Source organism: Panthera pardus, unplaced genomic scaffold, assembly GCF_024362965.1.
Source record: "Panthera pardus isolate Hobbes unplaced genomic scaffold, ASM2436296v1 HiC_scaffold_7, whole genome shotgun sequence".
In the NCBI taxonomy this organism is placed as follows: domain Eukaryota; kingdom Metazoa; phylum Chordata; class Mammalia; order Carnivora; family Felidae; genus Panthera; species Panthera pardus.
This window is the reverse complement of record NW_026527002.1, coordinates 48,972,660-48,986,500: the sequence shown is the minus strand read 5'-3', so window position 1 is coordinate 48,986,500 and position 13,841 is coordinate 48,972,660. Positions and strand designations below refer to the sequence as shown.

Sequence of the window (13,841 nt, the reverse complement as noted above, 5' to 3'; positions counted from 1 at the left end):
CCATTTAGTAAATTAACTTTGTTGGCTAACTCAGTGGTATCCACTGTTAAGTAGCTTGAAAATGTTAGGAGTTTATCTCTTTGTCAGGGAAGAACCAAACCCTTTACGAATCATGACACCATCCACTATGAATTATATGTCAAATAACAAAGTAAATGATTTGTGTAATCACAGTTTCACAGTTATCTAAAAGTAACATGCACATCTTCATGCAGAATTTGGCAGGCAAAAGACAAGTTCCAATCAATCACATCTATATGGTAAAAAGATTTCAAAAGTCTCACTACACTAAAAGCAAAAATAATAAATACCAAAGCAGATGGCAATGGTTCTAGTACTAATTAATACTACATTAAAATGCTATGACAATAAAACAAAAGAGCAAAATGACAGTGAAAGGGAAAAAAGAAAAACAACTTTTTCTGTGCAAACAGACCCAATTATCTCCCTTTTGCCTGGGATTGAAACTATTAATAATTTAATTTTCATCCCAAGGAAAACATATGCAAGCAATCAAATAAGCCAATCCAAAAATTCTTCATATTTGTGGTTTATAAAAACATCACAAAGTTCTCTCATGCGACCGTAGACAAAGCATTCCTTTGATCCTAATTTTTTATTTCATTTACTTATTTTTTGGTATGCCGTCAAACAACAAAAACAGCAAAACAAGCGAGAAGTATTTTGGTTTGTTTGTTTGTTTTGGTTTTGTTTTTCTTTTCTGCACCTTAAGAAATGCTACATTGACCCCTGAAATGCCCTGTCCTTTTATTATGTTCTGTTTGAATGAGTGACAGAGAGCAAACGAAGACCAAATGAGCAGGTTAAAAGGCAGGCTCCACAATCTCAGTACCTTATCACTATGGCTATGCTCCTCGTTAAGGGTTGTGCTACTACAGGTATCTACCCCAGAGTCCTTAATCTGAGGCTCAGACCATTCCAAATCCTCTTCCAAAGAGTGGCCACCAAAGTACATCATTTTCTTTTGTCTCTCAGACCTGGTGTTAGAGTCCGACAAAACTGCCTGCTCACTAGTTTTTCTTTTTCCCTTTTGACTGTCCCCTACAGGTGTGGGATAAAAAGAAAAAAAAAAAAAGATACAAAAAAGAAAACATGCAAAGGTGTAAATCAAAAAGGAAAAGTGAAATGAAAAACGAAAATTAAATAGTAAGGCTCCACATGTCTCACCAAAGACATTGGGGATGCCTCACTGCTATGCCAAGACGTATGGTCCAACCAGTTGTAATCCATGTCTCCTGTGAGAGTCAGACAGACAAAGAGTGCAGTAAAGGAGACAGCGAAAGAAAGGACAGACAAAGACATTATAAACATTGTTAACTGTGTGATCCTCTCTGGTTTCAAGAACTTTGTCTGCAGCACTCGCTATATATACCAAGAGAAAGCTAAGATTCCAAATGAGTAAAATTTATAGAATGCAGAATATAAAGTTTATGTACTCTAGATGGATCCTACAGGGCCAAAGTTCTGCAAGAAGAGAAAAGGCTAATAATAATAAACAGGAATAGAAATGAAAAAAATTATATATTCCAAAAAAGAAAAAAACTATCCACTGTGTCTGTTACTCAGGTTATTTTTTTTTTTTTTTCCATGCTGGCCTATAGACATGAGCAAAGATTAAGGAACATTTTAAAAATTAGACAGTGGTTTGCCAATAACCACTACAACAAAAAGCCAAGTAATTAAATGTTGTTCCTGGAATGTAGTATGATATTCTTTATAATGTTGAAACCTCCTAAAAAACTTTGGGTGGCTTAAAAAAAGAAGAATTGGTTACACAAAAGATTAGTTTTGTAAGAAAATGACAAAACAGAGTCACTCAATTTCTATTAGGAAAAATAAATCTTTACTTAAATATCATGAATAATTTAAAATTACTTCGAAATAACTTTTCAACTTTTTTGCAGAAATTGCACTCATAAAAAGTAAATTTTCTTTTAAAATAATTTTGTCACACAACTTATGTAACTGGCAACTAAGAAAGGTTTTTCATTTCCCAAATGTAGGTGCTTCTCATTTGCCTTACATTTGAAAAAAAAATTATTTTTAGTCTATATGTGCACATGTATCTTTTTAAGCTCTAGTTGTACTTTCTCTTACTTAAAAATATTTACTAAACACCTTCCATTTGCTATGCATTGTGCTAAGCTCTAGCATAAGGAGTAAAACAATGAGACATAGAACAGAGTGGAGATAAACACAATAAATAAATCATGAGTGTCATACAGGAGAGTATAATACATGCAAAGGACAGAACTCTCAACACACCATGAAAGAGTATAATAGGATCTAATTTAGATTTTGGGCTCAGCAAACACCTCGGAAGAAGGGATGTTTAAAACGAGAAATGAAGTATGTGGCCTCAAGGTCAAGTAGGGGAACAGGCAGATGGAAAGTTGAAGAAAGAGCATGCTAGGAAGAAGCAACTTGGAACTTCAGTGTGTCTGAACCAAAAAGATGCTAAGTGAGGTGAGGCAGCACAAACCAGCTTAGAGAGGCCTTTTCATGCTTATTAGAGATTATGACTGCCATTCACTGAAGGATTTTGAGCACGATGGTGACATGAACTGATTTACATTTTAAAAAGATAAATGTAAGTACTAACTCCAGATTGGGTTGAAAGACACCAAGAGTTAATAGGCATTTGCAATATTCCATTGGGCAGGTAATTACGGCTTAAACAAAGGTGATGGCAATGGATAAGGTAGGAGAAGAGGGAACTGAGAGATGCTTCGGATTTAGATATAAGAGTATTCAGAAAGACTGAAAAGAGGCACCTGGCTGGCTTAGTCAGTGGAGCATGACACTTTGGTGTTGGGGGCATGAGTTGGAGCCCCATGTTGGGTGTAGAGATTACGTAAAAAAAAAAAATTAAGAAACACTAATGAGTCAAGGATAACTCCCAGGTTTCTGGCAATAATAACTGAATGGAAGGAAAGACTATGAAATGGAAAAAACTGGAGAAAAAGCATTTTTTATTAGGAAGGGGTAGGAAGGAATTACTCTATTTCACAGAATCTAAAATGTCATTGACTATAGGATTCATAGATATTAAAATGGTAAAAATATACACCTTGAAATTTATTATGATAATTGATTTTGGATATATTATTCAAAATACCCATAACTCATTCAAGTGAGCATATAAAAATTCAATTTGTTAAGTTGTAACAGAGAAGGGTCTGAGCTGCAGACATAAATTATGTACATAATTAGTACATGATTACTAGTACACAGATTGGAGTAAGTAGATCATTTAGGAACAGAATGGAAAGTAAGGTATAAAGAGGATCCCAACTGAATTCTAACATTTGGAGTTTGATTTGAAAGAAAGAGAAGCTGAGAAAGAGCATGCAAGAAAAAAAAGGAGGGAGGGACATGAAGTTCTGCAAACCAAATAGGAGAGAGTTTCCTCAGCAGGAGGAGAAGGCAACTATGGTGAATGGTTTCTATACAGTCGATAAGGAATGGAAAAGTGTGCATTTGATTTGGTGACATGAAGATTGGGAAGGATGTTAGAGAAAGCACTTTGGGTAGAATGATGAAAATTAAAATCTGTTGAAGTAACTAAAGAATCAAAGGGAGACGAGGTAGTAGAAAAATTGTGTAGACGAATAGTTCCCAGAGTGAAATCCTCTAAACAGCATTATCAACATCATCTAGGAACTTGTTAGAAATGCAAATTCTTGGGCACCAATCAAGACTTAATTAATCAGGAATTCTGTAGATAAGGCCTAGGAATCTGTTTCTTAATAACCTACCAGGTGATGATGATCTCAGTAATGTATGAGAACCACTGGAGATAATTTTCTTAAGAAGTTTATTTGTGAAGGGGGCGCCTGGGTGGCTCAGTTGGTTGAGCATCCGACTTCAGCTCAGGTCATGATCTCACAGTCGGTGAGTTCAAGCCCCATGTCGGGCTCTGTGCTGACAGCTCAGAGCCTGGAGCCTGCTTCCGAATCTGTGCCTCCCTCTCTCTCTGCCCCTCCCCTGCTCATGCTCTGCCTCTCTCTCTGTCTCAAAAATAAATAAAATATTAAAAAATTTAAAAAAAAAAGTTGATTTGTGAAGGATGATAAAATTGTGCTATCTAATATACACAAAATTCACTTCGTAGGGGAAAAATGTTCTTTAATCTATGAAATAGAGAAGGGCTTCCCAATCTTTCCCATGGCACAAATCAACAATTATAATTTTATGGCTACCCAAAGAGCTGAAAGTATTTCTTTTCCAGAAAACCCTTTCAAAATACAATGCTGCTTGACACAAAGCACTGATAGATCTCCAAACTGGGTTAAATAAAGTGTGGAAACCGTAAATGAAAATTCTTGTCTGGTTTATGTGAAGGTGTGAGAACCCAGCTCACAATGTCTCTTTCTCTCAAGGCCTGCAACCCGCCAAAAAAAAGCACAAATGAAGTTCTTTCTTTAGTAAATAAAGTATACAAGCTGCTTAACCATTTGAAACCAAAGCAAAAATATTTGATTGGCCAAAAAAAAAAAAAAAAAAAAAAAAAAAAGAAAAGAAAAAAGTGTCATATGATAGGCTCAGTAAACATTTGTTGAAGGAGTAAAAATTAGTACTATTTAAGAATTAAATACGGTAATCAAGGAGTGCCTGGGTGGCTCAGTCGCTTAAGTGCTGGACTTTGGCTCAGGTCATGATCTCACAGTTCGTTGGTTCAAGCCCCGTGTTGGGCTCTGTGCTGACAGCTCAGAGCCTGGAGCCTGCTTCAGATTCTGTGTCTCCCTCTCTCTCTGCTCCTCCCCTGCTTGCTCACTCTCTCTCAAAAATATACATTAAAAAAATTAAATAAATAAACAAACAGTAATCAACGTAAATAATATATGAAATAGTCCTAAACTACTAGGACTATTAGTATTTAGATAATAATATTTATCAATTAATATTCTTATTTTGTATAGCTTCAAAGAACAGAACTAAGATAATAAGATATTCTTCCCTCGGTAACAGTACAAAAATATATTGCTGGGCTTTCCAGTTCTAGAACAAGAAACAGAAGACACAAGAAAGTACCTAATGGAATTTTAGAACTGAAAAAGAACTGAAATTTAAAAAGCAAATGGATAAGCTCAAGTACAGAATACAGAAAACAGAGGAACAACTCAATTAACTTGAAAATAGAATCACAGAAATCACCCAGTTTGAAAACACATAAAATAGGCTAAAAAAATAAGAAAGTAAAATGGAAAAAAATAAAATAGAAAAAAAATATAATAGAAAAAATAAACAAAAAAATAAACAAAATAAAATAAGCAAGGTTTTAGAGGCTTAAGGGATTATAACAAAAGATCTATGATTCATGTCATTGTAGTCTCAGAAGAAGAAAAAGAAGCTAAAATGGAAAAAGTATTTGAAGAAATAGAGACTGAAAAATTCCCAAATTTGTAAAATGTGTAAGCTAAGCCTGATTCAAAAAAACTACATAAATCCCCAAACAAGAAATACACAAAGAAATCTGTACCAAGACTTACCAGGATCAAACTAAAAACTAAAGACAAATGGTCTTGCAAGGAGCAAGAGAAAAACAACACCTTACTTAAAGAGGGAAAACAATTTGAATGACAGTAGATTTCTGATCAGAAACCTTGGAGGCCAGAAGAAAATAGAACAATATTTTTAATTGTTGAAATACAAGAATGTCAACTCTGAATTCTAAATATGGTAAATTATGTCTCAGAAATGAATGAGAAATAAAGACATTCTCAGACAAAAGAAAACTAAGAGGATTTGTTACCAGCAGACCTAAAAGATGACTAAAGAAAGTTCTGGAAACAAAAATAAACAAAAAAAAAAAAAAAAGAAGAAGAAGGAACCTGAAATACTGAGAAGGAATAAAGAATATAATAAGCAAAAATATGGGTAAATACAATAGACTTCCCTTTTCCTCTTGAACTTTCTAAATTATATTTGGTGTTTGAAGCAAAAGGTACATTGTTTGATGTGCTTTTGACATATATGGAAGAAATATGTAAGAAAATTACATTAGAAACAGGGAAAGGGAAAGGAACTTAAAGTATGTAAGGTTTCTACACACCACTCCAGTAAAATGTAAACACCAGTAGGATGTGATAAGTTGTGCGTATATATTAGAACAGTCACACACACACACACAAACACACACACACACACACACACACACACACACACACAAATCTTTGCAAAGAAATACACTCAAAAAACATTACAGATGAATCAAAATGCAATTCTTAAAAAAACGTTTAAATAATCCATTGGAAGGCAAGAAAAAACAGAAACAAAAATCAGAGGGAACAAAATACAAAAAAGAAAATGGCAAACAACAAAAGAAATGCAGACCAATATCCCTTATGAACAGAGAAACACTTAACAAAATATTAGCAAATACAATTCAGCAATATATAATAACTATTATGCACTCTGACCAAATGGGGTTTACTGCTGGAAGGCAAGCCTGGTTGAATATTGAAAATCAATGAAACCTGTTAGATTCACAAATTAAAAGAGAAAAATCACATTGATGCAGAAAAAACATGATTAAAAAAAAAACCTCTCGAAAAACAAGGAATAGAGGAGAACTTGCTCAAATAAATAAAGGACATTGACAAAAAAAAAAAAAAAAAAAAAACTATTGCTAAGATCGTACTTAATGGTAAAAGGCTGAACTCTTTATATGAAGAGAAATTTCACTAAAAAGGATACCTTTATTTGTAATAAGGATAAATATGTAGTCAAAAAGTAGAAACAACCAAAATATCTTTCAATAGGCAAATGACCAAATTGTGGCAAATCCATACCATTGAATATTAGTCAGTAATAAAAAGACTATTGTCTTTTTTACAGTAATAAAAAAACTATTGATACATACAACATAGATGGACCTCAAGGGCAATATGCAGAATGGGGGGAAAAAAAGGTCACAAAATGTTACATACCATATGATTTCATTCACACAATATTCTTTGAATGATAAAATTATAGAGATGAAAAATAAATCAGTGCTTTGTAGAGGTCAGGGATGAGCAGGGGGAGGAATAAAATGTTACTATAAAGGGGTAGCATAACAAAGATCTTTGTTACAGTACAGTAGTTCTGTATCTTTATAATAGCAGAGGTTTATAAATCCATATATGTGATGTCATAAAACTATATAAACTATATAAGTTGATGTCAATTTCTTGGTTTTGATATTGTACTATACTTATACAAGATGTAATCATTGAAAGAAACTGGGTGAAGGGCATATGGGGTTTCTGTGTGCTACCTTTGCAACTTTTTATAATTCAAAGAAAAGGCTGTAGTACCATTTGTCAGCATAATGTAGAGAAGGTCATTGCTTCAGTTGGAAGTTCCACAAAAAGCACACTAAACTCTGTAACTCTGACATTCAATGATTCTATTAGAGCCCGTTAAACACATTTAAATATGAAACCTGATTTAAAAAAGTAATCAAAGACTTACATTTCAGGCTAAGATTTTCTCCTTCACTTACCTCTACTGTAAAATACAAACTAATCCAATACTGTGTGTGTTTATGTGTATGTGTGTGTTGTGCGTTGAATACTCAGAGAAAACAGTTCAGATATTCCATTTATTACACGTTTTCTAAGTCCTTAAATGAATAAAAGAGTTTATTAACTATTTATGTCATTGTTTTCATTACTTTAGATTTTTTTTTTAATTTTTTTTTTTAACGTTTATTTATTTTTGAGACAGAGAGAGACAGAGCATGAACGGGGGAGGGTCACAGAGAGAGGGAGACACAGAATCTGAAACAGGCTCCAGGCTCCGACCTGTCAGCACAGAGCCCGACGCGGGGCTCGAACCCACGGACCGTGAGGTCATGACCTGAGCCAACGTTGGATGCTTAACCGACCGAGCCACCCAGGTGCCCCTTTTTTTTTTTTTTTTAATTTTTTTTTGTTAACCTTTATTTAGTTTTGAGACAGAGACATCATTACTTTAGATTAACAGAGGTTTTGCAATTAAATCATATATTATATAAAAATATTCTGCAACATCCTCATTTTTAACTTTAACCACACTTTAAGGAAACAGCATGTTGTGACAGAAAGAGTTTTATAGCTAGAGCCATGAAACCTATGTTAAAGTATTGGTTTCACTCCTTATTAAATTTATGACTTGGGCAAGTCAAGTAATACATTAGGCCTCATTTCCTCATCTGTATAAAAAGAGATTAACTGTGATATATCACAGATTGTTGAGAGGTTTAAATATGATAATGGTCATGAAAGTTCTTTGCAAATTGTAGAGTTACCCCAATTTGATGGTATTATCATTTTCATCATTATTAGAATGAAATAATCAACTTCCATTCTAAAATAGACAGGGAATATTCATCTATAATCTTTTATTTTTCCTCTCATTTCTCTTCCTAATTTTCTACCCTTCTCTTTAACTTGTCAAGCTATGTATGTTGGCATTTCCCAACATGGAACACGGATTCTGCAAAATGTTAATAGGTTGAGTGATATAAAGATCCTCTAGTCAAATAAATATGGAAAACTCTGGATTAAATGCAACTAAATAAGATTTCTTGAGTGAAGGATTTTTCAGATAGCAATGACAATATGCTTTTTTACAAGGATTATATAATTTCCACAAACTTAATTGGAACACTAACCTTTCTCACGGAACAAGTGTTTGAGGAACTGTATTTTGAGACATAATGCTGAAACCTGCCTGAAGGGTCATTTTTCTTCATAAGTAGGCATTAAAACTGATAATAAGGCATAAGTGTATTCCCCCCTAAGGACAATGTTCAGTATTAAAGGAGACTCAAAACCCAAGAGAAAGAAAGAAAGAAAGAAAGAAAGAAAGAAAGAAAGAAAGAAAGAAAGAAAGAAAGAAAGAAAGAAAGAAGTTATATAGAGAGAATATTCTCTAAGGCAACGGTTTCCCAATTATGCACCATGGACTTGCTTCAGAAACAACTGTTGGGGTGGAAAACTGATTCTAAGGTGGTGCCCCATAATCCCCCCACCTTGTGGTGTTCATGCCTTTGCTCCTAATCAAGATGGTGAGATGGCAAGGTGATGGAATGTCACTCCCATGATATCATTAGCAAGACTGTACCACTAGTCAGTTTGCTCTAGAGATTATCTTTGCTAGCTTAATGAAGTAAGCAGCCATGATGAGAAGGCTGTGTGGCAAGGAACAGCAGGCTGTCTTCAGGAACTGTGGGTACCATCTAGAACTTTGGGTAGCATCCAATCACAAGAAAATGAATTCTGCTGACAACCTCATTGAACTTGGAATCAGATTCTTCCTCAGTCAAGCCTCCAGATAAGACCACAGCCCGGCCAACACCCTTATTATAGCTTTGAGACTCTAAACAGAGAGCACAGCTAAGCCATGCTGAGACTCCTGAATAACAGAAATTGTAAGGTGGTAAAGTGTGTTGTTTTAAGCTGCTAAGTTTATGGTAATTTGTTCCTAATATATTGCCAGCTTCAAAAGCAGCAGGTTTTAAAGACAGGGGCCAAAATATAAAAGTCAGTAGATCTAAAAGGCCAGATAGATTCTTTAGACCAAGTCTCAACTTCCAAAGTAAAACCAATGCCGCCCAAAATACATCAGCATTTTAAATAGGAAGACAAAACATTATTCATAATTAGCTTGTTTTTTTTTAAAATCTTGCTCCTTTGGGGTTATGGATACATTATTATTAAGAAAATAATATTGATTAAATGGTTGTACATATTATATATATGAGAATTTATTTTAATTATTACACAGTGTGAAATTGTTATAGATTCTGTGGGTACAAATAGGACCTCAAGAAACTCATTCTAGAAAGACACACAGGTAAAACATATAACACAGCATAACATAGGGTAACATACCTTAATATACACCCATTGTATTCTATTTCATTACATCTAAGTTACTTTCAATTATAATATATACCGTTATTTATTACTAAAAAAAAATGCTACAATTACACAATGATAAGCATTTAATGGAAGAATTATCTCTCTTCCTAAGATGCTACAGTGTGGAAAAATTTGCTTCTTAGGATCAAAACTGTGGCATTTCATGAAAAAAATTGTTGATTATTCAGAAAAAGGAGAGATTAATACTTAGGAAATGCTTACAGGTGACATTTAAACTATACCTTGAAATACACAGTAAACTTTTACATACTGGAGGCTGTTACTTTCTTAAAGGAAAATAACATAATCCTAGCAAAGAAAGGGAAATATATCGAACTACTGCGGCCAATATGAGTATATATAATATATTTGGGAAATGATAAGTAGTAGAATATTAGCAAATAATCTTTCCCTCAACCTGTAATTGGACATTATTTCCTGATCCGCATCAGCGGTTCTCAACCACTATGTTATAACACAGTTGTAAATTGTCACAAGTAATGCAACTGATAAAATAATGTAGTTTACAAATTATTTAACTTTCTTTAACAAAAGTAAATTTCAGTTGAGAATTAATTCAAATTTGCATCTGTGCTAATGTCAATCACAATTTCTTTAATGAGAAAGAAAGGAGAGGAGTAAAGCTATGCAAGAAATTAGCAATTAGTCATATCACTAGGAAAAGAATATGACCGGAATATGAATTATGTTTCCTACTGGAAACAAGGTTTGGGAATTGCTGATCTTTATTATCAACTCACATAACTGATTTCATCAGATGTGAGATAACACTGATTGCTTTATGTATTACTAGGAGAGAAAACTAAAATGCTGGGTTTAAAAGGACGGCATGGTTTCCTCCTAACATTCTCTTTGGACATGCGCTTTGGGAACTGTGAAACCATATATAAGAAATACATTTCCTTAGCCTTTGCTAGAGAGACCACATGAGGAGAGAAATACCTGAGAAGGCTCAGAGGTTCCAGCTCCCCACCCCCAAACCCCACCCACGGCTTAGGTCCAGACTAGGGATAAGTGGTCCCTGTTAAGTCCTGTTGAAATTCTAGACCCACAGATTCCATGAGCAAATTAAACGGTTGTCTTATGCCACTAAATTTTGGTGCTATTTGTAGTTACTGGAATATACACTCTACCTGATTCTTAGCCCTCACAATAACCATTTAAACTAGATAACAGTGTTATATTTTGCAGGTGAGAAAAGTACAATTGAGAGGTTCAGAGAATTTGCCCAAGATCACATTATTAGGCTATAATTGAGCCAGGATTAAAAATCCATGTAGTCTGTCTCCAAAATTGACATTCTTAAACCCTGTGCTAAAAATAAATTCTATGGAATTATTATCTTATAGACTTGATCCTATTCAGTAACTCAAAGGTCACATAATCTAAGTCAGCCTCTAATTATATGTGATATTAAAAATAACTCTTGATTAAGTAATTACTTTGCAACAGATTTTAAGCAATTTTAAGGAGCTACCTAAAAGTGGTTAAAAATAGAATTAATGCCAGTAAGCAGGAATAAAAATTACTTAAAAATCCATTATATGAGTTTTAGTAAGTATCCCTCCTATCATTTGGGATATATTAATTTAATCCAAGCTGAGGTAACCTGAATCTCTTATAATCAGGAAAGTAGATTCATAAGAATGTGATTTCATAAATGTATGTGAAATCTACTTATATTTATTGTTTTCATGTTGTTTTTATAGTTTTAATTTCGATTTTGTTTACTTAATAGCTCTTTCATTTGTTTCATTTAATATCATGTATATACCCCGAGCTTTATAACCAAAGCAAAATATTTTTTTAAGCTAAGATATAACTGACATAAATCATACAATGGTGGCACAAAAAGAAATCATAAAAACATCGTTTCGTTCATTCACTGATTCATTGTTCCATACAGTCACCCATTTATTCAAACAATATTTGTTGAATGCTTACCAGGTTCTGGGTCTCAGGCTAATTTCTGGGATACAACAAGAAAGGACATAGACAAGATCTCTACCTTCAAAGAGGTTACATACAGTCTAACAAGAAAAACAAACAACAACAACAAAACAATTACACTCATTCTCTATAGTATCCTAATTTAAATAAATTTCTAACACACTGAGACCTACAAACCATAGATGACACCAACTTTTTTTTAACTTTTTTTTAATGTTTATTTATTTTTGACAGAGGGAGGGAGAGAGAGAGAGAGAGAGAGAGAGAGAGAGAGAGAGAGAGAGAGCCCGAGCATGAGCAGGGGAGGGGCAGAGAGAGAGGAGACAGAATCCGAAGCAGGCTCCAGCTCTGAGCTGTCAGCACAGAGCCCAACGCGGGGCTCGAACTGACAGACCAGGAGATCATGACCTGAGCCGAAGTCAGACGCTCAACCAATAGCCACCCAGGCGCCCCGACACCAACTGTTTTTTTAACTTTTCCCTACCTCTCCTAAGTCCCCCACACTTCTCCCCCACTACCCCCATACAAAGTTTAAATCCTATTTGCACACACTTGCAAATACTATTAATTCCTTTGCCCTATCTCCTTTCTGGTACTCACTTTGCAAAACCAAAACACTAGTTCAATTTAGTTTGCTATTTACTCCATAAGGTAGTCTAAATGTTTATGTCCCCCCCAATCCCCACCCCCAAATTCATATGTTGATATCCTAACCCCCAAGATAATGGTGTTAGGAGGCGGGGCCTTTTGAAGGTGATTGGGTCATGAGGGTGGAGGCACCAAGACTGAGATTGGTGCCCTTACAAAGAGACCCCAGAGAAATATCTTGCCCCCTTCTGCCCAGTAAGGATGACACAAGAAGTATGCAACCTGGAAGAGGTTGTACCTAATCATACTGGTACCCTGATCTCAGACTTCCAGCCTCTAGAACGGTGAGAAATAAATTTCTATGGCTTATAAGCTATCCAAACTGTGGAATTTTCTTATAGTAGCCCAAATGGACTAAGACACCCATCCATGTTTTGACCCAGGTATCTGAATACATCTAGGAAAAAACCACAAAAACACACAAACTAGTCTCCATGAAAATTTATAACCACTAATTCTAGGTTAGTTTGTATGTCTTCCAGGTGATTATACTACATTTCCTTAGTTTATTCTCTTCTCCACACTCCTAGATAAGAATTCCACATTTTCTCTATCCAGAGTAGCCATCTCCCCCAATGCTGCTTGACAGACAATGGTCCTGCTACCTTTTCCACTTCCAGAAAACATAATAAAATGAGACATTGCACACTTGAAGAACCAATCACATTTTCAACCTACAGACACCTGTTTTCATATAGCCTGCCCTTCCTTCTAGTGATTATGAACAAATTATCCTTGCTCTTTTAACAAGGCATCCTACCTACTAGTGAAATAAATCACATCTTTCATTACCTAAGGATAAGGCTGTAACAATTGTCCTTTCTCTGTCTTTTATCATCAAATTTTTCCCCCATGATCACCCCCATGATCACCCCCATCAGAATCATCTTCACTCCAATCTTAAAAAAAAAAAAAAATACCCTCACTTTCCAGCTACCATTCTTTCTTATTGTATTGTTCCTGCATACAGTAAAACTCCCTCAAAGAGCTATTTTCACTATTTCCAACTCTTTCCTTCCCATTTTTTTTTTTCTTGAGCCCACTTCAGACTTCTAATCCCATCACTCCTCTAAAAGTGCTCCTGTCAAGGTCACCAACACCAGCAACCTGTTCCTGCACAGCTCAACCTAGTGGTTAATGACCAACCCTAGACTCCTAAACAGCAACTGATACTATCAACACTTCTTGGAATGCTTTCTTCAGTTGGATTTTGGGACATCACTTTCCTCCTGGTTTTCCTTCTACTTCCCTGGCCACTTATTCTCAATTTCCTTTGCTGATTTTTCCTCATTCCCTTCTAATTGTGGG

The 13,841-nt window shown here is 34.8% G+C and overlaps 1 protein-coding gene across 49 annotated transcripts in view; it reads right to left on the bottom strand.

Annotated features, from left to right (window-relative positions):
- The window catches only part of RIMS2 (regulating synaptic membrane exocytosis 2), a 601,231-nt gene that overhangs the window by 293,412 nt on the left and 293,978 nt on the right, over nt 1-13,841 (bottom strand). For 25 of the 49 annotated variants that reach the window (XM_053896417.1, XM_053896435.1, XM_053896418.1 and 22 more), the window contains one exon: nt 854-1,062. In XM_053896417.1, the coding sequence (XP_053752392.1) occupies nt 854-1,062 (209 nt within the window). Of the gene's footprint in view, nt 1-853; nt 1,063-1,188; nt 1,257-13,841 lie in introns of all 49 variants that reach the window. The other 24 variants (XM_053896431.1, XM_053896433.1, XM_053896465.1 and 21 more) reach the window with 1 other exon arrangement.